Raw genomic sequence first — 24,780 nt, 5'->3', positions numbered from 1 at the left:
AGTGGGATTTAGATATAAATGTTCTATGTGTGCTTATTTTTTTTTGGGGGGGGGGGTTTGGGGGGTCCAGTTGTGGGGCCTGAACTCTGGGCCTGGGTGCTGTCCCTCAGCTCTTCAGCTCAAGGCTAGCACTCTACCACTTGAGCCACAGCGCCACTTCGGCTTTTTTTTCTTTTTGCTTATGCGGTGCTGAGGAATCGAACCCAGGGCCTTATGAATGCAAGGCAAGCACTCTACCACTGAGCCACTTTCCCAGCCCTGCTTATATATTTTTAAACTCAGTGTTTTCAAGAAAGTGATGTCCATCTATATATGGGTCATGAAATCCATTTTGTGTAATGAGATAAGCACTAATATCAATGAAGCTGAGCAGTAAATAGAAAAATGTCTTAATGTAAGGAGGGGTATCATTAATTAACTTCTATTTCTGGTTCATATATCTATATGTTCACCAGATGATGATCTGCTTTAACATATTTAGGTGATGGTTCATTGTATTAATCTAGTAAAATACTTTTGTTTGACTCTTCCATGTATTTTATGTACTTGTTAATTTTTCTGAACGTTTCACCTATTAGTTTTCTTCTTTTTTCCCGGAAAGCAGCAATGTACTTCAAACCACAATCATCAGATTTCAGCTTCCTCAATAGCTAGGATTATAGATATAAACCATCAATGTCTGACTTTTATTAGCTTTTGGGAAGTCTTACTTTTCAAAATCTCGTATTTTGTATATATTTTTCTTTTCATCTTAATGTTTGCTTTACGTTTTTTGAGACTAGTTGGCTGATACAACAAGCTTCAGAGTTTTTATATCTTGCTGGTGAACTGCTTTGTTTGTAAGAACATAATAACTGCCTTTGTTTCAAATATTTTTTGTGCTAAAGTCTTATTTGTCTAAAATTATCATGGAAAAAGATGCATTAGGCATTAAAAAGGGATGAGCACTCTTATTCCAATCCTATTACCTTTCCCAACCATATCCTTAGGAATGAAGTACGGATTCCTTGGAAAGGCTTACAAGACCCTGCAGGGGCCAGTCCCATCTACCCTTCTCAGCCTCTCCACTGCCAGCATCGATTTCCAGTTACCCAGGGAACTTTGTGAAGGCTGGGAACATCGCTCCAGCCCTGTTTGGCTGCTGTTCATTCCAAGTTCAGAACAAGGGTCACTGGTCTTCCTGGACACATTCCCCACTCCACCCACCCCACCCCATAGGGCTGACTAGGCACTCTGGTATAGCTCCCCTGAACCCTGAATAAATTTCCACTGGGCACCTTAGTTTTTTACTGCACTTAATGATTGACTTGGCTGTCTCCTTGACTAACAGGGAATCATCAAGAACAGGAAACTCACTGAGACCATCTTCATGTTCAACTTTATGTTCCTAGTACATGGTACACCAGGCTCCAAAATTGTCAGGTAAACATACAACATGGAAAGAAAGGGGGAAGTCAGACAAACTTCCTATCACATCAGCAATGTTTACTATTTCTTTCTTCTTTTTTCTTTTGGCAGTCTGGCATTTGAACTTAGAATCTCCTGTGTTCTACCACTTGAGCCATGCTCCCACTTCAAGCATTTCACTGTTTAAAGTAATAAAAGTTAAAGTCATCTGTTTTATTTCAGCGAAATATATCATGGCTGGCAAAGTGGGTAGTGGGTAACGTGACTGCCCAACACCAACTAGCATATTAACTAACATCAGAACACTTTGCCACTCAGTCCAAGAGTGCTCTTCCTAACACACCCTAACATCCTAAGTATCCTTACCAAATAGTCACTGTGTAATGCTCTCATATTTGCATAGGGCTTTCCGCAGCCAAAATGCCTTTCTTTCTCACCAAGTCCACTGAATATTACACTTTTCTCCATGAACAAAGTCACTCACTGCCCTTGTCCAGAGCCAAGACCTTCACCCTGACAACCAGTAAAAAAGCTGTTGTCAGACTCTAAAAATCTGCTTAACACAGAACAGGCTTTCAAATATTTATTGAACCCAAAGGGGACTCTAAACACTTTAAGAATAAAGCTGAAGAACTAAATAGGGACCAACCCAGCAAGTCAACAGACAGTAAGCAAATTCAGTTCTTTTTCCAGGCAAAATAGATTGCCCTTGAAACAAAATGCAAGGACAAGCATTTAGGACAGACAGGAGCAAACAAGCTTAAATTCAAAGATCCAGATGTTAGGTAAGAATGTGACAGAGTAACCCAGGACTCACTGGAGAATTGGAAAACTGGACACAGTAAAGATAATCAGACATAATGTTGCCACAACCTGCATTTGGTGTCCCAGGGAATAGTCCTAGTATATATAACTAGGTTCTGAATCCATCGGCTTCTTTTGTAAATGAGGATTTCATCTAGGAGAGTTTTCATGAGGATTAAACGAATTATGTGAAAGTGTTTGGCATAACATCTGTCACATACTAAATGTTAATAACTTTCAACTAAACTTGAGAAATACATATCCAGGCTCCTACTGCACAACACTGTCCCCATAGATTTTTCATTTTAAGAGTCTACATATGGTTTAAAAGAGGAAGGAGAAGGATCATATGAAGGAAAAACCACTTTAATACTTTTTTCTTTAATTAAACCATAGGATAGAGCTACAATACCTGTAAACCTTCTCTGAGTGAAATACCTCCATGCCTAGATACACTCTAGAATTCTGTTCTCTCAGAATATGAAACTGAGCCACAACTCTGATGCAGCTTAAAACTAGGCACACAGTCTGTCTCAGCAACATAGTTCTATCCAAACAGCAAATCAAGTATGACTATCAGCTTCCTCCTTTTCGGTAAACCCTTGACATTGGAGGCAGCAGAATCTAGAAAAGACAAAATCTAGAAAAGGGAGGGAAATATACCTTTAAAAAACATGGACATGCCAGGCACCAGTGGCTCATGCCTGTAATCCTAGCTACTCAGGAGGCTGAGATCTGAGGATAGTAATTCAAAGCCAGCCCTGGCAAGAAAGTCCCTGAGACGCTTATCTCCAATTAACCACCAGAAAACAGGAAGTGGCACTGTGGCTCAAGTGGTAGAGCACTAGCCCTGAGCAGAAGTGCTGAGGGACAGCGCTCAAGCCCAGAGTTCAAGCCCCACAACTGACAAAAAAAAAAAAAAAGACATGGATGTTGGCTACTTCAATTACATGTGAAAATAAATGCTGAGTCTAAGTTTATATCCACAAAAGAATATAAATAATTGTGAAAAGTGAGCTATACAATTTGTGGGCAGGATGGCAGAGAAAAACTAGGAGAGAGGAAAGGAGTGACCTTGTCCAAAAAGAATGTACTTTGTACCTGACTTATGTAACTGCAATCCTTCTGTACATCACCTTTATCATAACAATAAAAAGTTTAGAAAAAGAATGCAAATATAAAAATTACAACAATGTTGACATGTACACACACATCACACTGTAACTTAATCAGACAACAAAAAGAAACGACGAAATTTGTCAAGCCAAGCACTGGTGGCTCATCCTGTAATCCATAGCTACTGAGAAGGCTGAGATTTGAGGATATCAGCCAGCCCAAATAGAAAAGTCCAGGGACACTTATCTGCAATTAATTAGAAAAAAAAAAAAAAAGCCAGAAGTAGAGATGTGGCTCAGTGGTAAACTCTAGAAGAACTTGCAAACCTGAACTCAAGTCCCAGTACCAGCACCCCCCAATGAAAGAAAAAGCAGGTAAGTGAAGGAAAAAGAAAAGATGTCAAATAGAAAAGATGAATAAAGGCAGAAATAGCTAATATATTAATTACAATAAATGTAAACAGTTTCAACTAACCAAGTAAAAAGTGCCAAGTTCTCTACCAGTTTAGTTAATTCTATAGCTCTTTTGTTTATCACTGAGCTTGATGCTAAGAGGCATTCATTATAGTTATTGAACTAAATAAACAAAAAAAAGAGTGATTTCTCCTACCAATTACTTATTTTCATCAGCTTGTAATAAGACTCACATCTTAAGTTTTGTTTTTGGGGGCTGGGAAGGTGGCTCAGTGGTAGAGTGCTTGCCTTGCATGCATGAAGCCCTGGGTTCAATTCCTCAGCACCACATAAGCAGAAAAAGCCGAAAGTGGTGCTGTAGCTCAAGTGGCCGAGCGCTAGCCTTGAGCTGAAGAGCTGAGGGACAGCGCCCAGGCCCAGAGTTCAGGCCCATGACTGACAAAACAAAAAAAAAATTTTTTGTTTTTGGCAGGCCTGGGAATTGAACTCAGGAACGTGAACAGCAGCAGAGCAACAGTCTACCAGTGAACTATATCTCCAGTCACACTTTATATTTATTTTTATTTTATTTTATTTTGCCGGTCCTTGGGCTTGAACTTAGCCTGGGCACTGTCCCTAAGCTTTTTTTTTGCTCAGGCAAGCACTCTATCACTTGAGCCACAGCACTACTTCCAGCTTTTTTGAGTAATTTATTGGAGAAAAGAGTCTCACAGACATTCCTGCCCAGGCTGTCTTTTTTTTTTTTTTGGGGGGGGTCCGGTTGTGAGGCCTGAACTCTGGGCTCTACCACTTGAGCCACAGTGCCACTTCTGGCTTTTTTCTTTTTGCTTATGTGGTGCTGAGGGATCGAACCCAGGGCCTCAGGCATGCAAGGCAAGCGCTTTACCACTGAGCCACCTTCCCAGCCCCAACCCAGGCTATCTTCAAACCACGATCCTCAGATCTCAGCCTCCTGAGCAGCTAGGATTACAGGCATGAGCCACTAGCACCTGGCACATTTTACCTTCTTTTTTTTTAATGTCCCAAAACACCCAACTTTGCTGCATGGAAGCTTTTTACTAATAAATGTATTTATCATTCAAAACTATAGTAAGTGATGAGCATGTAGTTTCTCACAATGAAATACTTAGCTAAAATTGTGGGCAACACTGAATTATCTTACACATTAAGATAACATAACTTGTAATACTAATGACACAAGAAATAGAGTAAGACCTGTATAAGCACTATAATTGACCCAAGAAGAAAAGGTCAGTTCATATTGCTGAACTGCTATCAATTTGCTGCCTGGTATAGAGAGATACTTCAAAATGTAGGTGTGTATCTGAGTGCATGTGTTTACAAATATATGTATGCACGCATGTGTATGGATTTTAAATAGATTTTAATGTATCATCACTAAGGAAATAAAAAAAACTTGGCATTAGCAGAATCTGGTGTAGATGGGTATTAGTCTAGGTATATTCAATGACTAAACTTAGCTTGGACACTCTGTCAACAATATCAGTGAATCATGGGAGAGAGAAGGCATTAGTTTATATGGTCCCTCCACAAAGAACACCATATAATTGAAATGTTCCAACAAGCATACAGTTTTCAAACCTTTCCTTCAACAGATATATGGTTTGGGGCGGGGGTTGGGGGGGGGATGGGGCTTAAACTCAGGACCCAGGCCCTATCCCTAAGCTTTTTCACTCAAGGCAAGCACTCTACCACAGTGCCATTTCTGGTTTTCTGGTGGTTAATTGGAGATAAGAATCTCACAGATTTTCCTGTCTAGATCTGCAAACCTCAGATCACAGCTTCTTGAGTAGCTAGGTGGCCTCAGCCACCAGCACCCAGCAAAAAAATTTTTTTGCCAGTCCTGGCACTTGAACTCTAGGCCTAGGTGCTGTCTCTGAGCTTCTTTAGCTCAAAGCAAGCACTCTACCACTTGAGCCACAATGCTACTTTTTTTGAGTAGTTTATTGAATATAAGAGTCTCACAGACTTTCCTGCCCAGGCTGGCTTTGAACCGAGATCCTCAGATCTTAGCCTCCAGAGTAGCTAGGATGACAGACATGAGCCACCTGTGCCCAGTGAGAAACTTCTCTGGGCCTGGGCGCTGTCCCTCAGCTCTTCAGCTCAAGGCGAGCGCTCTACCACTTGAGCTACAGCGCCACTTCTGGTTTTCTGGTGATTTATTGGAGATAGGAGTCTCATGGTCTCTCCTGCCCGGGCTGGCTTTGAACCGTGATCCTCAGATCTCAGCCTCCTGAGTAGCTAGGATTACAGGCGTGAGTGAGAAACATTTTAAGTTCACAAGTAAGTTTTAAAATTTAAGATGAGGGGCTGAGAAGGTGGCTCAGTGGTAGAGCGCTTGCCTTGCATGCTCGAGGCCCTGGGTTCCATTCCTCAGCACCACATAAGCAAAAAGAAAAAAGGCGGAAGTGGCACTGTGGCTCAAGTGGTAGAGCGCTAGCCTTGAGCTGAAGAGCTAAGGGACAGTGCCCAGGCCCAGAGTTCAGGCCCCACGACCAGACCCAAAAATAAATAAATAAATAAAATTTAAGATGACCAAAGTTATTTAGTAAAGAATAAAGTTGCTTACAAATTATAAAAGTATAACATTTTAGGAATATTGCCAAATTCCAATTACTGAAATAATAAAGTTACATTTACTTCAAGTCTAAGTACTCCATTGTCTGATCCACTGGGTTAATATTTCCACTCTTATTTCAGATCCATTTGGCAGTACACAGCTTCTATTTTCATATGCACTCCCCTTCCTGGTACACGAAAAACAAATGATTAAGTACTGTGTGCCTGCAGAGCTGGTGAGTCATTCATTCCACCATCCCAGAGCAAAGGCACTCCCTGGGTCTTCTCGGCTCAAGAAAGAGCCTAGTTTTGGGCACAGCTGCTGAACTCACGGCAGCTTCACTTGTGTTTAAAAAAAAAAAAGTGCTAGGATATGCATATATAACCAGAGCCCAGTTTCATTTCCTGCTTTAAAAAAAAAGGGATATATTTTTGCTCTGAAGAGATAATCACCAACACCAAAGTCAAACAAATGAGGAAAAGTTTTAGAATGAGGAACATAGTTGGCTCATCCTTGCTTAAATTCTAAGAATTTAATTAGGCAGGAAACCAGGTTAAGAATAATTACATCCAAGTGCCATCTTATAAATGCAAAGTTTGATATACATTTCCTTGAATTCTCTAATGGTAATTATTTCTCCAGCAAGCAGAAGCTACAGAACTAATCCAATTTAGAAGATCCAGCAGCTGGTGATTTCCCCATATAAACTCTAACTCAATGGCTGTCAACCAGCTGTTCATTATCATTATCTAAGAGCTTTATAAAATACTAATGCCAAAGTTTCACCTCTCATCAGAGATGGACCCAGCTGGCTAGGGTGGGCTCTGGCATCTGTATTAAAAAAAAAAAAATCCCGGGGATGGTAGGGGGAAAACAATGGAGGGGGTAACAATGTTCAAGAGGAAGTGTACTCATTACCTCACTCATGTAACTGTAACCCTCTGTATAGTATCTTTACAATAAAAAAAATTTTTAAAAAAAATCCCCTCCATGTAATTCTACTGTACAGCCAGGTTAAAAATGACTGATCTAAGTAAATACAGGATGGGAGAAGGAACCCGTATTAGTCCCTCATTTGTATCCTATCAGACTGATTCAGTGGCTGTGGGAAGGACTACATTTAAAAAAAAAAAAATGTTGCCAGGAGCTAATGGCCCCTAGCTACTCAGGAGACTGAAAGCTGAGGATCATAGTTCGAAGCCAGCTAAGGCAGAAAAAGTCCACGAGATTTTATCTCCAATTAATCACCCCAAAACCAAAAATAGAGCTGTGGCTCAAAGTGGTAGAGCATTAGCCTTGATCACAAAAGCTCAGGGACAGCTCCCAAGCCCTGAGTTCAAGACCCATGACTGACAAAAAGAAAAAAAAGTTGTAAGGTATCATAAACTGCATAATATGGTCGGCTGCCATCAAAGGTGACCTAAGCTACCAGAAGCAAATATAATTAAGGTTACCACTCAGAGGGCTGAGGCAAGATTATGATTTCAAGGACAGCCTGGATTACATAGTAAGACCCTGTATCAAAAATAAAATAGTTGGGTCTCCAATAAACTACTCAGAAAAAGCCGGAAGTGGCACTGTAGCTCAAGTGGGAGAACGCTAGACTTGAGCACAAAGAGGCTCATGGACAGCACCCAGGCCCTGAATTCAAGCCCCAGCACCAGCAAAAATAAAACAAAATATAAAGGCATATATGCAAATATGACAATGCACCCCTCCCTTATACAATTAGCTTATGCTAATAAAAATTTTTACCAAAAAAAAAAAAAAAAGTAAAAATAAGGATCTAATAGACAGTTGTTAGTGGCTCATGCCTGAAATCCTAGCTACTCAGAACTTTTTTTGGGGGGGGTCCGGTTGTGGGGCCTGAACTCTTGGCCTGGGTGCTGTCCCTCAGCTCTTCAGCTCAAGGCTAGCACTCTACCACTTCAGCCACAGCGCCACTTCCGACTTTTTTTTTTTCTGCTTATGTGGTGCTGAGGAATCGAACCTAGGGCCTTAAGCATGCAAGGCGAGCGCTCTACCATTGAGCCACCTTCCCAGCCCCTATCTTAGCTATTCAGAAGGCTAAGTTTTGAGAATATTGATAAGCCAACTCAAGGCAGAAAAATCCATGAGACTTCATCTCCAATTAACCAGTAAAAAGGTTGAAATAGAGGTTCGGTTCAAGCAGTAAAGTGCCAGCCTTAGGAGAGGGAAGTCAGGGAGGAACCCAAGCAATAGTAGGAGACCCCAGCACTGACACACATAAACAGAAATAATTATAATGTAGTAAATGGGGAAGTTGTGGCTCAAGTAATAGAGTGCTAGCCTTCAGCAAAAAGAAGCTCAGGGACAGCGCCCAGGCCCTGAGTTCAAGCCAAAGGACCGGAAAAAAAAAAAAAGTGGACCACAACTTTTTTTTAAAGTTTTATTATTATTATTATTATTATTGTGAAAATACCATACAGAGGGGTTACAATTACATGGGAAAGATAGTGAGTACATTTCTTATCAAGCATTGTTGCCTCCTCCTTTGTTTCCCCATATCATCCCTTCCCCTAGCCACAATGTTTTAATCATCATGAAGAAAATTAGAAATTGCTTTTTTTGTTGTTTTACAATGCCTCCTCAAACTATATCCAAATAAAAACTTAAATTCTCTTTATATATGAAAAATAAAGTCCTCTCACATCTCAAAGAAAGGCCCAAAAAGCAGAGGAGGACTAAGAAACTTTTATGAAAGGTCAGATAATATAAGTAGGACTTCATCCAAGGGAGAGGCTGAGGAAAATATATACTTTTCAACCTTAAGCACCTAAAGTATAACTATTTCAAGTAAGGATTAAACTCTTCAATAATGAATTCATAATGCATCACCAAGAAACACAGGAATGTGTTTGGAAATATCCCCTATCTTCTGTCTACCAAAAGCTAAACTTCGGTGTTACTTTCAGACATGAAATTCTGAGAGGTAAATCAAAACACAGATGAGCTAAGAATTAATATTTTCTTTTCCTCATTTTAGAGCTATTAACAGAAATTCATAAAATTAGCACTTCCATCATTAACTAGATGTAATCTTCTCCCAGCTGGTGTTTAAATAATTACTTAGTTCTTCCTGAAAACTTCATTCAAAACTAATTTACTCTCTTGCAGCTAATATTGCTTACACATTCTGCCACTACAGGCCCTCATTAGGTCAAGGATTTGCCATTTTCTTGGCTTCAAGTAAGAACTGTTTCCATGTGAAACAAGGACCACAGCTTGGGGTTCTGAGGCATGAGGGGAAGAGGAAAAGTTGTAATGTATCTTACAGCTTGACCAATTAGGTAAAACCTATTCTCATAAAATTTGTATTTTTGTGACCATCCAATTAGAATAAAGGTACTGTACAAAGTGTTGTTTTTAGCCGGGCACCTGTGGCTCAAACCTCTAATCCTAGCTAGTCAGCAGGATGAGATCTGAGGTTTGGGGTTCAAAGCCAGCCTGGGCAGGAAAAGTCCATGAGATCTTATATCTAATAAGCCAGCAGAAAACCGGAAGTGGCTGTGGCTCAAGTGGTAGGTACAGTGCTCGCCTTGAGCTAAAGAGCTGAGGGACAGGCTGGGAAGGGATGTGAAGGGTAAACAAACCAAAGGAGGAGGCTGCAATGCTTGGTAAGAAATGTACGCATTATCCTGCCCATGTAATTGTAACCCCTCTGTACAGTATGTTCACAAATAAAATTAAATTAAAAAAAAAAAAAAAAAAGAGCTGAGGGACAGCGCCCAGGCCCAGAGTTCAAGCCCTACTACTGGGGAAAAAAAAAGTGCTGTTTCTAGTAAGATCAAAGAAAGGTATACAAGAGATAGTGTTATACTGGTCAAGTGTTTTACAGGGATTTCCATGCTTATAAATGATATATATAATCACCAGGCCAGGTAGGAAAGTTTGTGAGACTCATCTCCAATTAACCACCAGAAAACCAGAGGTGGAGCTGTGGCTCAAAGTGCTAGAGTACTAGCCTTGAGCAAAAGAGCTCAAGGATAGCTCCCAGGCCATGAGTTCAAGCCTTACAACTAACAAAAAAAATTCTAGAGGCTGGAGGCATGGCTCAGTTCGTATAGGGTTAGTCAATGAGTGAAAGTTTCAGGTACAAAGTTCAAGTCTCTGACCAAAAAAAAAAAAAAAAAAAAAAAAAACCTCTAATGTTGCAACTAGATGTTATAACTGTCTCAAATCATATACACTGACATTGCAAAAAGTGGGAAATTTGAAATTCAGTGTAATTTAAAAGAAAGTGAAAACCTATTTCAAAGAATAAGATGTCTAAAGAAAATTAGTGTAATTTTAAATATCCCATTATCAAGTTAAAGAAATGCAAGAGTAAAATTGAAGAAGCTGAAATTAAAATAAAGTAACTTTAAATAAGAAGCAATGTCTTGGGTGTGGGGGTGATGGGAAGGAGAAACAAAGGAGGAGGCAACAATGCCTGATGAGAAATATACTCATTACCTTGCCCATGTAATTGTAACCCCTCCATACGGTATTTTCACAAAAGAAGAAGAAGAAGAGGAGGAGGAGGAGCTGGAGGAGGAGGAGGAGGAGGAGGAGAAGAAGAAGAAGTAGAAGAAGCAGCAGAAACAGCGATGTCTTAAAATCTATCTCTATGGGCTGGGAATGTGGCTTAGTAGTAGAGTGCTTGCCTAGCATGCATGAAGCCCTGGGTTCAATTCCTCAGTACCACATAAACAGAAAAAGGCGGAAGTGCCACTCAGGCTCAAGTGGCAGAGCGCTAGCCTTGAGCAAAGAGAGGCTGAGGACAGAGCCCAGGCCCTGAGTTCAGGTGCCAGTGGCTCCGCCTGTAATCCTAGCTACTTAGGAGACTGAGATCTGAAGATTGCAGTTCAAAGGCAGCCCAGGCAGGAAAGTCTGTGAGACTCTTATTTCCAATAAACCACTAGAAACCAGAAGTGGCGCTGTGGCTCAAGTGGTAGAGCACTTGCCTTGAGCTGAAGAGATGAGGGACAGCGCCCAAATCCAGAGTTTAAACCCCACGACCAACAAAAAAAGAAAAAAAGAAAAAAAAATCCATCTCTAGTTCATTTAATCAGCCTAACCAAAGCAAATATGATGAGAAACTTGTTTGTGAATGGAAGCAGCACCCTTCAGGGTGTCACAGCATCCACAAAATGAGTCATCCTAACAGAACGTGCCTTTTAATTAAGATACTACCAGAATGTGTTGTGAGTATCCTAAAGCTGAATGTTCAGTATTTATTCTCATTTTTAAAATACTAGCCATTCATTATTAACGCATTATCAGCAGCCACTGGTAATAAAAAAAAATTCCCTATTTTAATAAACCTACTCTGTTTCAAATGTTCTCTATTATGGCCAGTTGACACAATTGTGACTTAGATCAGCTAACTAGTAATTGTTTGCTATGGGGCCTGCAACGTTGCTCTCTTATTATATTTGCAAGGCAAGATTTTAAAAGGTTATGTTTTAAAACATTTGACTAGAAATAGAACAGTTTATAAAAAGACACACACACAGAGATAGAAACACAGCTTGTAAAGATTTAGCACATTTAAATCCCCATAAAACTTGGCCAAATCAAGGTTAGACTATGATTCTAAGAATGCACTCAACCAGCACTCAATCAGCCGGGCGCAGGTGGCTCATGCCTGTAATCCTAGCTACTCAGGAGGCTGAGATCTGAGGATTGAGGTTCAAAGCCAGCCCAGGCAAGAAAGTCTGTGAGACTCTTATTTCCAATAAACCACTAGAAAACCCAAAGTGGTGCTGTGGCTCAAGCAGTAGAGCGCTCGCCTTGAGCTGGAGAGTACAGGGACAGCGCCCAAGACCAGAGTTCAAGACCCATGACTGACCAAAAAAAAAAGGAATGCATTCATCAGTAGCACAGATGAACTGGTCCGATTTCCCAATAGTCTACTGTCTGTGTGCAAACACAACAGCTTAGTCCATCATAAACCATAAAGACAAAAATTAGCAACAGGCACCTTTCTATTAAAGGGTCAGCTGAGAGAAAATTAAGATGTGTATGAGCCTAATTTATTTTCATTCAGGAAGAAAATAGATTTCTTAAATTTCATAGACTTAAGAGCTAGATTCCCAACTAGACGCTAGCAGCTCAGGCAGCTCAGAAGAGCTCTGGGGATCAAGGGTCAAAGCCAGATCAAGCAGGAAAGTCCTTGAGAGTTTATCTCCAGTTAACTAGCAAAGAGCTAGAAGCGGCATTGTGGCTCAAGTGGTAGAGCACCAAACTTGACTGAAAAAGCTAAGGGACAGTGCCCAGGCCCTGAGTTCAAGCCCCAGTACCAGCACACATACACACCACACAACACACACACACACACACACACACACACACACACACACACACACACACACACACACACACACACACACACACACACACACACACACACACACACACACACACATATGCACATTAGATTTCCCTTAAAGGAATAAAATGAGAAATTAGCACAGCAATATTCTGTGTGTGAGAGGCAGTATTCTGGTCTTTTGTTCTTTGGTCTCACTCAATTCTCCCAACAAACCCCTTGTTTCTCAAACCATAAAGGATGAACCAGGGTCTAGAATTATTTTGGTTCATTTAATACAACACTGAAGACCAGGTACTAGGGGGTGGTGATGAGTGTCCTCCATGCTATGGCTGGGCTGGGGGCCCATGTTACTGGGCATCCTGGAGCAGCACCAAAGCAGCCAACTTCCCAAAAGGCCACACTGTTTTGGAACCTTGGTCTCTGGAACCTGCAGGTTCTAACCTAGAAGAGCTTGAAGGCACTCTCCTTTGAAGCCAGCTTCATTTGGCAGGCCAAAACACAAGTATCCAGGAACAAGGAATCTAAAAAAGTTGCTCATATCTCAGAAGATGACTGCCCTTAGTAAAGGCTTTGTCTCCTTCATGCCATCTCAGCTTTGTCTGCTCTAAAAGGTTGCTCTTGAAACTGGATCTAGGATTCTTGCAAAGCTACTGAGAAAGGCTTCAGGTTGCTCATCACTAAAGGAAACAATTCACGTCTAGCACATATCAATGTTTCTACTCAAAGATCTACCCTATATCTATTCCCTTCTTAAACTGCAGATGTTCTAAAAACCTAAGAGGAGAAACCTGATAAACTAACCTTAGCTGGAAAGACTACTAGTCAATCTATTACATAACAGCATTCCTTCTAACTACATTATTTTGCTTTTGCAAGAAAGGAAGCAGGGCAGACAGAGTCAAAGAACAAACCAGAAGCCCCATGAATAGCCTTCTCATTCTATACTTACCTTTCCTTAATGTTCTGGCTATGACATTCAGAAGGACTGTCTTATTCTCTACATAGGCTGCATTACAATGATATGACAGCTGCAGATACACTTCATCTATTACTCCCATTAGCTCTGTAGTCAAGAAGGTAGAAAGAGGGCTGGGAAGGTGGCTCAGTGGTAGAGTGCTTGCCTCCCATGCATGAGGCCCTGGGTTCGATTTCTCAGCACCACATAAGCAGAAAAAAAAAAAAGCCAGAAGTGGTGCTGTGGCTCAAAAGGTAGAGCACTAGCCTTGAGCTGAAGAACTGAGGGACAGTACCCAGGCCTACAGTTCAGGCCCCACAACCAACAAAAAAAAGAAGGTAGAAAGAAAGCAGAGCATAGTGGCACATAATTGTAATCCTAGCACTCAAGAAGCTGAGACAAGAGGATCTTGAGTTTGAGGTTTAGCCAGGGATACTCAACAAGACACTGCCTTAAAAAGAAAAACAAGACTGGGACACAATGGCTCATGCCCGTAATCTTGGCTACTCAAGAGGCTAAGATTGAGAAATGTCTTTCAAAGCCATCCCATGCAGGAAAGTCCTTGAAAGTCTTATTCTGCAATTTGTCACCAAAATGCCAGAAACAGCCTTGAGCAAAAAAACTCAGGGACAGTGCCCAAGCTGAATGTAATTCCCAGGGCCAATACAATAAATAAACAAACAAACAAACAAACAAATAAAGCAAGCTAGGAACCAGTGGCTTACTACTCAGGAAGTTAAGATCCAAGGATCACAATTCAAAGTACCAGAACACACACACACACACACACACACACACACACACACACACACACACACACACACACACACACACACACACACACACACACACACACACACACACACACACACACACACACACACACACACACACACACACACACACACACACACACACACACGAGAGGCTATGAGAGATAAGAGAAATGGAAGGGGTAACAGTGATCAAGATCACTGTACTCATAAATTGAAATATTGGATTGAAACCTCTTTGTACCACTATTTAAATTTTTTTTTAATTTAAAAGAAGTAGTTATAGGGTTGGGAATGTGGCTTAGTGGTAGATTGCATGCAGGAAACCCTGGGTTCAATTCCTCAGTGCCACATAAACAGAAAAAGCCAGAAGTAAAGCTGTGGCTCAAGTGATAGAGTGCTAGCCTACAGCAAAAGAAGCTCAAGGGACAGTGGCCGAGCCCTAAGTTCAAGCCCCAGGAATAGCCAAAAAAAAAAGTAGTTATAAAGATTTGTAAAACATTTTTGTCAATACTGTAGAAATTTTGGTTATGGAGCCATGTACTGGGTTAGAAGCTGGCTATCCCTCATACTGAACACTTAGACAAATTACTTCTCTGTGACTCATCTGAAAAATGAGGTTGATAATGTAACGTCCCTTGTAAGTTTTACTGTGGAGATGAAATAATACATGCAAAGAGCTTAGAACAATGAAACATCCCTTGTAAGTTTTACTGTAGGGATGAAATAATATATGCAAAGAACTTAGAACAATGTCACACTCAGAAAAATACTCAACAGGGCTGGGAATGTGGCTCAGTAGTAGAGTGCTTGCCTAGCAGGCATGAAGCCCTGGGCTCAATTCCTCAGTACCACATGCAAAGAGCTTAGAACAATGAAACATCCCTTGTAAGTTTTACTGTAGGGATGAAATAATATATGCAAAGAACTTAGAACAATGTCACACTCAGAAAAATACTCAACAGGGCTGGGAATGTGGCTCAGTAGTAGAGTGCTTGCCTAGCAGGCATGAAGCCCTGGGCTCAATTCCTCAGTACCACATACACAGAAAAAGCCAGAAGTGGCACTGTGGCTCAAGTGGTAGAGTGCTAGCCTTGAGCAAAGAAGCTCAGTGACAGTCCCCAGGCCCTGAGTTCAAGCCCCAGGACAAGAAGAAAGAAAGAAAGAAAGAAAGAAAGAAAGAAAGAAAGAAAGAAAGAAAGAAAGAAAGAAAGAAAGAAAGAAAGAAAGAAAGAAAGAAAGAAAGAAAGGAGGGAGGGAGGGAGGAAGGGAGGGAGGGAGAGAGATAGGAAGGAAGGAAGGAAGGAAGGAAAGAAGAAAGAAAGAAAGAAAGAAAGAAAGAAAGAAAGAAAGAAAGAAAGAAAGAAAGAAAGAAAGAAGGGAGGGAGGGAGGGAGGGAGGGAGGGAGGGAGGGAGGGAGGGAGGGAGGGAGGGAGGGAGGGAGGGAGATAGGAAGGAAGGAAGGAAGAAAAAAGAAAGAAAGAGGGAGGGAGGGAGGGAGGGAGGGAGGGAGGGAGGGAGGGAGGGAGAGAGGGAGAGAGGGAGGGAGGGAGGGAGGGAGGGAGGGAAAGAAACTCAACAAATAAAAGCCATTCATATTAATCTAGGCTGATGGCGTAGATAACAAAATATACACAAAAACACCCCTGAATCTGTGAAACATCATTCCAAAAGACCCTTTTGTTTTCAAACCAAAATTGTGAATGAGCAGGACTTTGCATGAATAAGTCTTTTCTATGTTAAAATAGCAAATAAGTGTACATTAAAAATGTATAAATCTACTTCACCTAATTATTATCCTGTTCATAATATGAAATATGAATTGAAAAGTAGCATAAAACATAAAACTGTTAAGTCTCTTCAAAGAAATTGAAGACTAACGATACTAGCTCTCTTACAAAATAATAAAAATGGTTAGCAAGATGGTCACAATATATTTAATAGTCTTTGCATTTTGTCATGAAAATTTGTGCAAATTTAGCAAATATGGATTTGGCAGGGGTTTTGTTGTTGTTTTGTTTTGCCATGTGGCAAAGGCTGGTTTCAAACTCATAGTGCTCTTGCCTCAGCCTCCTTGTTCCCTGCCCCACTACTGGAATTATACGTATATACCACTATTCCAGGCTACAAGCATGAAATCTAAAGGAGCTATGTCTTCAAAACCATTTTGTAAAAATAAAACTAAATGGCACAGAACTCTAAACTGTTTAAGCAAAACATTCCTCAGAAGAGATAAATATTCCATTTGGATTTCCCTTCCATAATATAATTTTTCCTTCAAAATCATTCACTTCAGGGGCTGGGAAGGTGGCTCAGTGGTAGAGTGCTTGCCTTGTATGCCTGAGGCCCTGGATTCGATTCCTCAGCACCACATAAGAAAAAAGAAAAAAACCGGAAGTGGCGCTGTGGCTCAAGTGGTAGAGTGTTAGCCTTGAGCTGAAGAGCTGAGGGACAGCACCCAGGCCCAGAGTTCAGGCCCCACAACCGGACCCAAAAAAAAAAAAAAAAATCATTCACTTCATATATGGTAAAAAGTAAAATTTCATGATCACAACATAACTCTCTAAAAACAGGAAAAGTTTCTGTTTCTGTGAATTCTGATAGCTAGTATCCGAGAGAGAGAGAGAGAGAGAGAGAGAGAGCGAGAGAGAGAGAGAGAGAGAGAGAGAGAGAGAGAGAGAGAGAGAGAGAGAGAGAGAGAGAGAAAGAGAGAGAGAAATGCCCACTGGTCTTCATCATTTAGATATTCATGAATGTTGTCTGTTGGCAGGTGTTTTGAGCTCCTTTCATGGTCACTCAGTCTCAGAACAGAATGAGGCAACACGGAGCAGTAAATTATATAACACCGCCATATCAGACAAAGCCACAGGACTGGTGGAAGCAATTTTAAGACCAAGGAGATAAGAGGATATCACCATTCCCCAAAAGCAGCTTGTATTATATTCCCTACTAAGTCTTTAAATTACAATTCTTATTCTCAGGCATTAAACTCTTCTCTCAGGAGATTATTGAATGCTTAAAACAACTAAATATTTTTCTGTGGTGGCCATTACGATCCAATACACTTAAGCATCTATCAAAAAGCAGTGATCCACGTAGATACTGACTACTTGCTACTCTTTAAGAAAAATAGCAATACTAAAAAAAATTAACAATAATCAGTTGTTTGGCTAGAAAAAAAAACTGAAAAAATAAACAACGATAAATAAAAACATAAAGACTGCCACAAAATTGTGTTTCAGAAAATGCTACATCAGACAAGACAAAAATTACAAGTGGTGCTTCTCCTTTTCCTTCTATCTCCTCACCCAACTAGACAGATACTTTCCAATCTGATTACCAGATATTTAAAACTCAGCCTAAAATGAGTAATAAGCATAACCTGCATCCTATTTTTTGTTATTATTAGGGAGTTCAACAGAGGGGTTACAATTACAAAAGTCAGGTAATGAGTATAATGCTTCTTGGTCACCCCTTTCTTCACTTTCCCCAATTTTTCCCCTCCCATGATTGCCCACAAGTTGCAGTTTATTTTTTACATAGTGTATACTGAATACAATGACTGCATTTGTTCACCCTTCCTGCCTCCATTACTGTGCCCTCCTGCATCCTATTTTTAAAGCAATGGTTTATCTGAGAGAACTTTTTCTTAAATTTAATTCACATCAATGAAACCAAATATGCCTTCTGTATTCTAAGCACTCTAAAGCCTAGAGACACTGAGATAAGTAAGGTAGAATCCTTGCCTTGGGGAATACACCGTCTACTCGAGCAGTAGATAAACTGTTATCATGGAAATGTGTGCTAAGTATAGAAAATACTGGGAAACATAATAAAAATCCTGTCCTAGAGATGAAGGGAAAGTTTTGTAGGGGTGGATCTTGAAGTTGGGTCTTATACAACAGGCAGGAAAGGGGGCTGATGTCTTTAGGAGAAAGAGAATACCTGTTTCAGGTTGTTCAATAACCACACTTAAAAATCACCAATGTAAGCCGGGCCCTGGTGGCTCACGCCTGTAATCCTAGCTACTCAGGAGGCTGAGATCTGAGGATCGCGGTTCAAAGCCAGCCCGGGCAGGAGAGACCGTGAGACTCCTATCTCCAATAAACCACCAGAAAACCGGAAGTGGCGCTGTAGCTCAAGTGGTAGAGCACTCGCCTTGAGCTGAAGAGCTGAGGGACAGCGCCCAGGCCCAGAGTTCAAGCCCCATGACCGACCAAAAAAAAACAAAACAAAACAAAAAAATCAACAATGTATGCCAGGCACCAGTAGCTCATGCCTATAATCCTAGCTACTCAGCAGGCTGAGATATGAATATTAGGGTTTGAAGCCAGCCCAGGCAGCAAAGTCACTGAGATTCATAACTCCAATTAATCCCAAAAAAGGAAAAAAGGCTGGAAGTGGAGCTGTGGCTCAAGTGGTAGAATGCTAACCTTAAGCAAAAACGCAGGAATAGTACCAGGCACTGAGTTCAAGCCCCAGGACCAGCATTAAAAAAAAAAAAATCACAATGCTTACAAAGCTTTTGTGGTCTTATAATACTACAATGCAGAAAAGAAAAGGACTTGTTCATTAATCTATTTATCCAGTAACCAATGGGAAACAATGAAAAGTTTTCAATGCTGTCACTACAAACAATAGCAAAACTGGCCCCCCAAGAAAGTGGTGAAGAGATAGTTCAGTGAAAATAAAGAAAACTTTAAATAATTTCATCTATAGAAAAACACTGTAGTTACCAAATGAAATAATCAGACTTAGGAAAGATACTGAGATCTAAACAGAATCAACTATTTGGTAAAGGGAAAGGATTCTTTATGTATCAACATCTAACCGCTGCTACTTCTGAAACACATTGGCCTCTTCCTTCCTCTAGACTTTTGGTCTACTTTAGTCCATGATCAGCTATATTCTAAGAAATGAAATAAACATAGTTGCAAAGCCTGATAATTATTTTATTCATGAAAAAAGGTTTAATTTGCCTTTTGATATTAACTTTGGACAAATAAACAGTAGTACAACACACATGGTTTAATACAAAAATCTAGGCTCAGGTTGAGGAAACTGAGGTATAGAAAAGTTTGTCCTGTCAGGGAAATTGTTGATGATCCCAACTTCCATCTAGTTCTCTTAGATCTTTTGACTGCCTGGGAATTTTGCAATCTACTTTACCTCAATCAGTCCTGAATCTCACCGGAAGTCCCAGTGGGGGTTGGGCAGAAACCAGGTCAATAAATGGTCCAATCAATTTTTTAAAAAAATACCAAAAGGCTTGTCAAAATGAGCCTATTTACAACATCTGTCCCAAGATAACCAAGAACCAACCTCATGTGGACCCAGTAGTTTCTCCTCCATTCTGAAAAAAAGGAAATAAAAAGTGATAGCAGCCAGGGGGCTGGTGGCTCACACGTGTAATCCTAGCTACTCAGGAGGCTGAGATCTGAGGATTGCAATACAAAGCCAGCCCAGGCAATAAAATCCGTGAGACTTTTATCTCCAATAAATCACGAGAAAACCGGAAGTGGCGCTGTGGCTCAAACGGTAGAGTGCTGGGACAGCGCCCAAGCCCAGAGTTCAAGCCCCATGACAGACCAAAAAAAAAAAAAAGTGATAGCAAGAAAACAGTCAGAGCCTAGAAAAAACTAAGTTCGCCTTTACTGCTCTAGCAAAGCAACTGGCAGGCCCTCATAAGAAAGCAGGGGGCCTGCTCTGAAGGCCACAGAGCTATTCTCTCCAGATCCCAACAGCAGTTGCTGGGACCCCTCACACCTTTCTCCACACCTGAAAAAGGAGGATGCTCCTATCTGCTCTGGAGGGTGATTGTGGGGACGGGGAGATGGAGGAGGAATAATATTAAAGGATCTGTACTTGGAAACAATCCTGTAAGTGATAACAAATTTCATTTGAACATGTCAGACTTTTCAGTTCCTACCCAGAAATATTTTTTTGAGTAGCACTACACACAAGAATTAAAAGTAACTTCAAATGCTGTGAGTATGTATTTAATTAGAATGCTGGCCCCTCTAGAGCCCACTGATGCTGCTGTTTTTGCATGGACGAACCTGTGCCATGAGTTGGCAGACCGTCTTGTCAAGCCAAATGTATCACACCACCTACTTTTTGTTAATAAAGTTTTATTAGAACACACAAAAAAAAGAGTTCTGTTCTCTTCCTTTTCCTAAAGTAAAAGGATCCTGACTAATGAAGAAAATAGACGGGCTAAAGCTGGGGTTAGGGGGACCTATCATCCTCACAGAGGACCCTGGCTTGTCAGCCCTGAGGGCAGGGCTGCATGATGGCTGTAGACTCTGGTCACTCTTACCCGCCTATGTGACACCCAGTCATGGACCTCGACACATCCTTGTTTCGCCCCGACACAAATATTTTGATATTTTAATTCACTTCAATACAGATCTAAAGCCAAGTGTTTTAGAGCGAGTGTCTAGGAGTTAACTAACCGAGGGTTACTTAACGAATAAGGACCAGACACGCAGGATGTCAACCGGGAGTGTCCCGCCGAAGAGTCCACTGAACTGGATGGAACTCGAACTCGGAACTTCGCGCCCAGGGCTCTGAGCAGCCGCTCCGGGTGGGCAGGCCTTCACCGCCCAGCTGCCTGCGGGGGCTTTACCTCCGGCCTCCCCCACCCCCGGCCCCCTGACCCCGGGAGGGTGGACGCGCTCAGGCCGAGGATCACTGGCCTGCTCCGCGGGGGGACGGCAGAGGCCGCGGCCGCTCCGGGTCAGGAAACCCTGACAGCTCGCGCGCCGCCCGCGGGCCGCGCCCGCCCGCGGTGGGTCCGCCGAGTGCGCCGCGGGGCCCGGCCGCGCCCCCTCCGCGCCCGCCCGACCCCGGCTTCCCCAGTCCGCGCCGCACCCCTCACCAGGTCGGAGCTGCAGGCTGCCGTCGCGGCGGCTGCACCACAGCGCGCGCTCGCCCTGCTGCAGGATGTAGTGGTCCTTGGCTTGGAAGAGCTCCATGCCGGCCCGGCGCGGCGCGGCGCGGCGCGCTGAGGGAGGCGGCGGCTCCTGGGCCCGGCGGCGGCCACCGAGGCCCGCAGGGGGAGCGTCCTGGGCGCTCTCGGCCGCCGCGGCCACCGGAGCCCGCGCCTCTGACTAGGACCGAAGACCTAACAGCGCCGGGGAGCAGAGCACAGGAGCGCCCCGGGGACGACCCGCCCGCGGAGAACGCGCCAGAGGCGGCCGTGGAGGCCTCACCCCCAGCGCCTCCCCTCGCCGAGCGCCAACCCCCCCCCCGACAGGCCCCGCCCCTTCCCGGGCTCCTCCCCTTCCCGGGCTGCTTCCCTGCCCTCGGACTCCACCCCCTCCGCCCGCTCGCTCCTCCCGGACCGCTCTAGGCTCCGCCCCCCGCCCTTGGCTCCACCCCTCCCCGGCTCCTCCCAGGCCGCGCTTCGCCTCTCTGCTCCCTTTCGCGCCACCTTCTCCTCCAGTTCTTCCCGCCCTCCTCCTCCTCTTCTTCTTCCTTCCTTCCTCCCACCCTCCTCCCTCGGCGCCTGCTCCTCCCTCCGCCCCCCCTTCTCCTGCTCCTCCCGGCGCGGTCCGCCTCCCTGCCGGGCCACCTCGGGCGGACCCCGAGCCTGGCTGGGTCCGCCTGGCCTAGCTGGCAGCCTCCTCCGCGCCGTCCTTGAGGGCAGAGGCCCACCCGTGGGCTCGCGTTAGTCGTTCCTCCCATTAGTCTCCAAGAAAGCAGATGGAGTCCTTGACTCCCGCCCCACCTGACCTCCTTCCCGGGGTTCGTTCCCCCCAGAGCCTGCGGCCAGCCCCGCGCCCCCGCAGACCCCGCAGACCCCGAGCCCAGCAGCCTGCCTGCGGGGATCCTTCTCCTGCCCGGGTCTGAGCACAGCACAGGTGGCTTCTGTGTGGGCATTTTCTTGTAGAATCGTGTGACGCTAGACAACAGCAAGCATTGAGCCAGACGGGTGTAACAAAAGGAAATACACAAGTGTGGGCAGCACAGGCCGAGAGGACAGGACAGAGCCAGTGGAGCAGGACCGGTCGGAGAAGATTTCATACTGGGATCAATTAATGAAGTGGAAGGGATGTAGTCACAAGGTCAGACGGCCAGATGGTATGTGAAGAATTGGGGGAATTGGGCTCCCTGTTCCAGAACCAACTCCAAGTCTGACGGGCCGTGTGATTTCGGGGACATTTTGGATCTTGGTATCTCAGGTGGTGGTTGGATTAGTGACCTTTTGTTTTGGTTTGGTGATCAGACCCATGACTGCATTTACTAGGCAAGTGATTCATCACCGACTGAGCCATAGCAGGGCTCACTGATGACCTTTCATTACATTCTTGGGTCTATTAATCAATCGGTGAGCCTTTACCTATCCTTTATCTTCTCAAATCAAATAAGCAGATACACACACAGACACACATGAGGTCAGAGATAAGAAGGGGGCAATAATACTTTAAATTTCCTACTCTAGTACAGACAGGAGGCGGACCCAAAAGCAGGAATGACTTCCACATTACTAATTATTCCAGCCCACGCTGGTTTCATTGTTGAGTTTTCATGGCACACAAAAAAAAAAATGTCCCATGGCAACAGAAGGTCCTGGCACCTTTTCCCATAAGCACTATGCTTCCTGAGCCATCCAAACACCTAACACCACAGGAGTTGTGATTACTGTACCAAATCTTTGTGATGTGATTTGGACAAAAATAATGACAGTGAAAGTTTCAGCCAAACCATCAGTTTCAGATTCATTGTTGATTTCAGCCACATGTTGACTTTCCTTGAAAAACAATGAATAATGAGAAAGTCCTATGAAGACAGTATGTCCTGCAAATTATTTTTTTAATGAAACACATTGCTAGGTGCAAAAAATAAATCTTATTTAATACAGTTGGTTAAAACTTTTCCTGATGGTTTTTTGTTTTTGTTTTTTTTTTTTTTGGGTCCGGTCATGGGGCCTGAACCCTGGGCCTGGGCACTGTCCCTCAGCTCTTCAGCTCAAGGCTAGCGCTCTACCACTTGAGCCACAGCACCATTTCCAGCTTTTTTCTTTTTTCTTATGTGGTGCTGAGGAATCAAACCCAGGGCCTCAGGCATGCAAGGCAAGTGCTCTACCACTGAGCCACCTTCCCAGCCCTTTCCTGGTGTTTTAAATCAGCGCTTCCAACTCAAGATACTCACTAGAATAACCTGAGGAATTTTCTTTTTAATTGTACTAATGCTTGTATCACAAACCAACTGAAGTTTTTGTTTTCTTGTTTTTTGGCAGTGCTAGGGGTTTGAATTCAGGACCTTGAGCTGCTAGGCAAGTGCTCTACCACTTTAGCCACACCTCCAATTCCATTTTTCAAAGAGGCTAGCTTTTTGCAGGGGTCACTTTGGACTGTTATGCTCCTATTTATGTTTCTTGCATAGCTGTGAGGACAGCCATGCACCTGCTTTTGACTGGTTGAGGAGGAATATGGGGAACTTTTTGCCCAATTGGCATCAAACCATGATCTCGATCTCAGCCTCCAAAATAGCAAAGGGTGTAAACATGAGACACCACATTCCATTTAATTGAGCTAGGGCCTTACTGACATCAATATTTTTTCTAAGTTGCTCAGATGATTCTAATGTACAGCCTGAGTTGGCCATTGTTTTGAAAGACATTAATTACAAAAATCTGTGGCAGCTAGGAAAAAAACAAACAGCAGTCAGTTATTAACTAGTACCATTGTGTAGAGCTGGTTACCTATAAATCCAGAGGCAACAATTTAGATTGTTAGGAAAGGAAAAACCTGGCAAAAGAATGCTCCAGTAATCTGACTTAAAAACCTACTGCTCTCTCTGCTTTCTCCCTGTCAGGGTCTGAAGGCATGCTTGACTTTAGGGTAGACTTTTGTTTTTGTTTTTGTTTTTTTTTTGGGGGGGGGGTTCTGGTCGTGGGGCCTGAACTCTGGGCCTGGGCACTGTCCCTCAGCTCTTCAGCTCAAGGCTAGCGCTCTACCACTTGAGGCACAGCGCCACTTCCAGCTTTTTTCTTTTTCTTATATGGTGCTGAGGAATCGAACCCAGGGCCTCAGGCATGCAAGGCAAGCACTCTACCACTGAGCTACCTTCCCTGCCCTAGGGTGGACTTTTGGGCGGGCAGACCCTAACCTAGCAAAAGAGAGAGAAAATGAGTTGTTCCTGGCCTAAGTCACATCCCCAGATTCCTGCTACAACTTCCTTCCCTCCATCCATCCAGCCTTGGACTTTTTGAAGATTAGGTCCTGAAGCTTCTCCAACTCCCAGCTGGCCTCTCCTGCCTTGGCCAACTTGCTAACTCAATTAGGTCCACCTGCCCCGCTGTTTCCAAGGTTATACTGCAAAGTTTCTGTGATGCTACTCTATTTTTTAAAATACTGACAGCTATTTTGCATATTATCTTCTTTTAC

The 24,780-nt window shown here is 43.0% G+C and overlaps 1 protein-coding gene across 2 annotated transcripts in view; it reads right to left on the bottom strand.

The window, feature by feature from the left end:
• The window catches only part of Inpp5f (inositol polyphosphate-5-phosphatase F), a 92,932-nt gene extending 71,349 nt beyond the window's left edge, over nt 1-21,583 (bottom strand). The window contains exon 1 of one of the 2 annotated variants that reach the window (XM_069988153.1): nt 21,267-21,583. In XM_069988153.1, the coding sequence (XP_069844254.1) occupies nt 21,267-21,363 (97 nt within the window). In that variant the 5' untranslated portion in view covers nt 21,364-21,583. The remainder of the gene's footprint in view (nt 1-21,266) is intronic. The other variant, XM_069988152.1, reaches the window with a different exon arrangement.
• Nucleotides 21,584-24,780: the final 3,197 nt, after the last annotated feature.

This window comes from Dipodomys merriami, unplaced genomic scaffold (assembly GCF_024711535.1).
Source record: "Dipodomys merriami isolate MVZ:Mamm:240054 unplaced genomic scaffold, mDipMer1.0.p SCAF_35, whole genome shotgun sequence".
Taxonomy (NCBI): domain Eukaryota; kingdom Metazoa; phylum Chordata; class Mammalia; order Rodentia; family Heteromyidae; genus Dipodomys; species Dipodomys merriami.
This window is presented reverse-complemented; position numbering and strand designations above follow the sequence as displayed.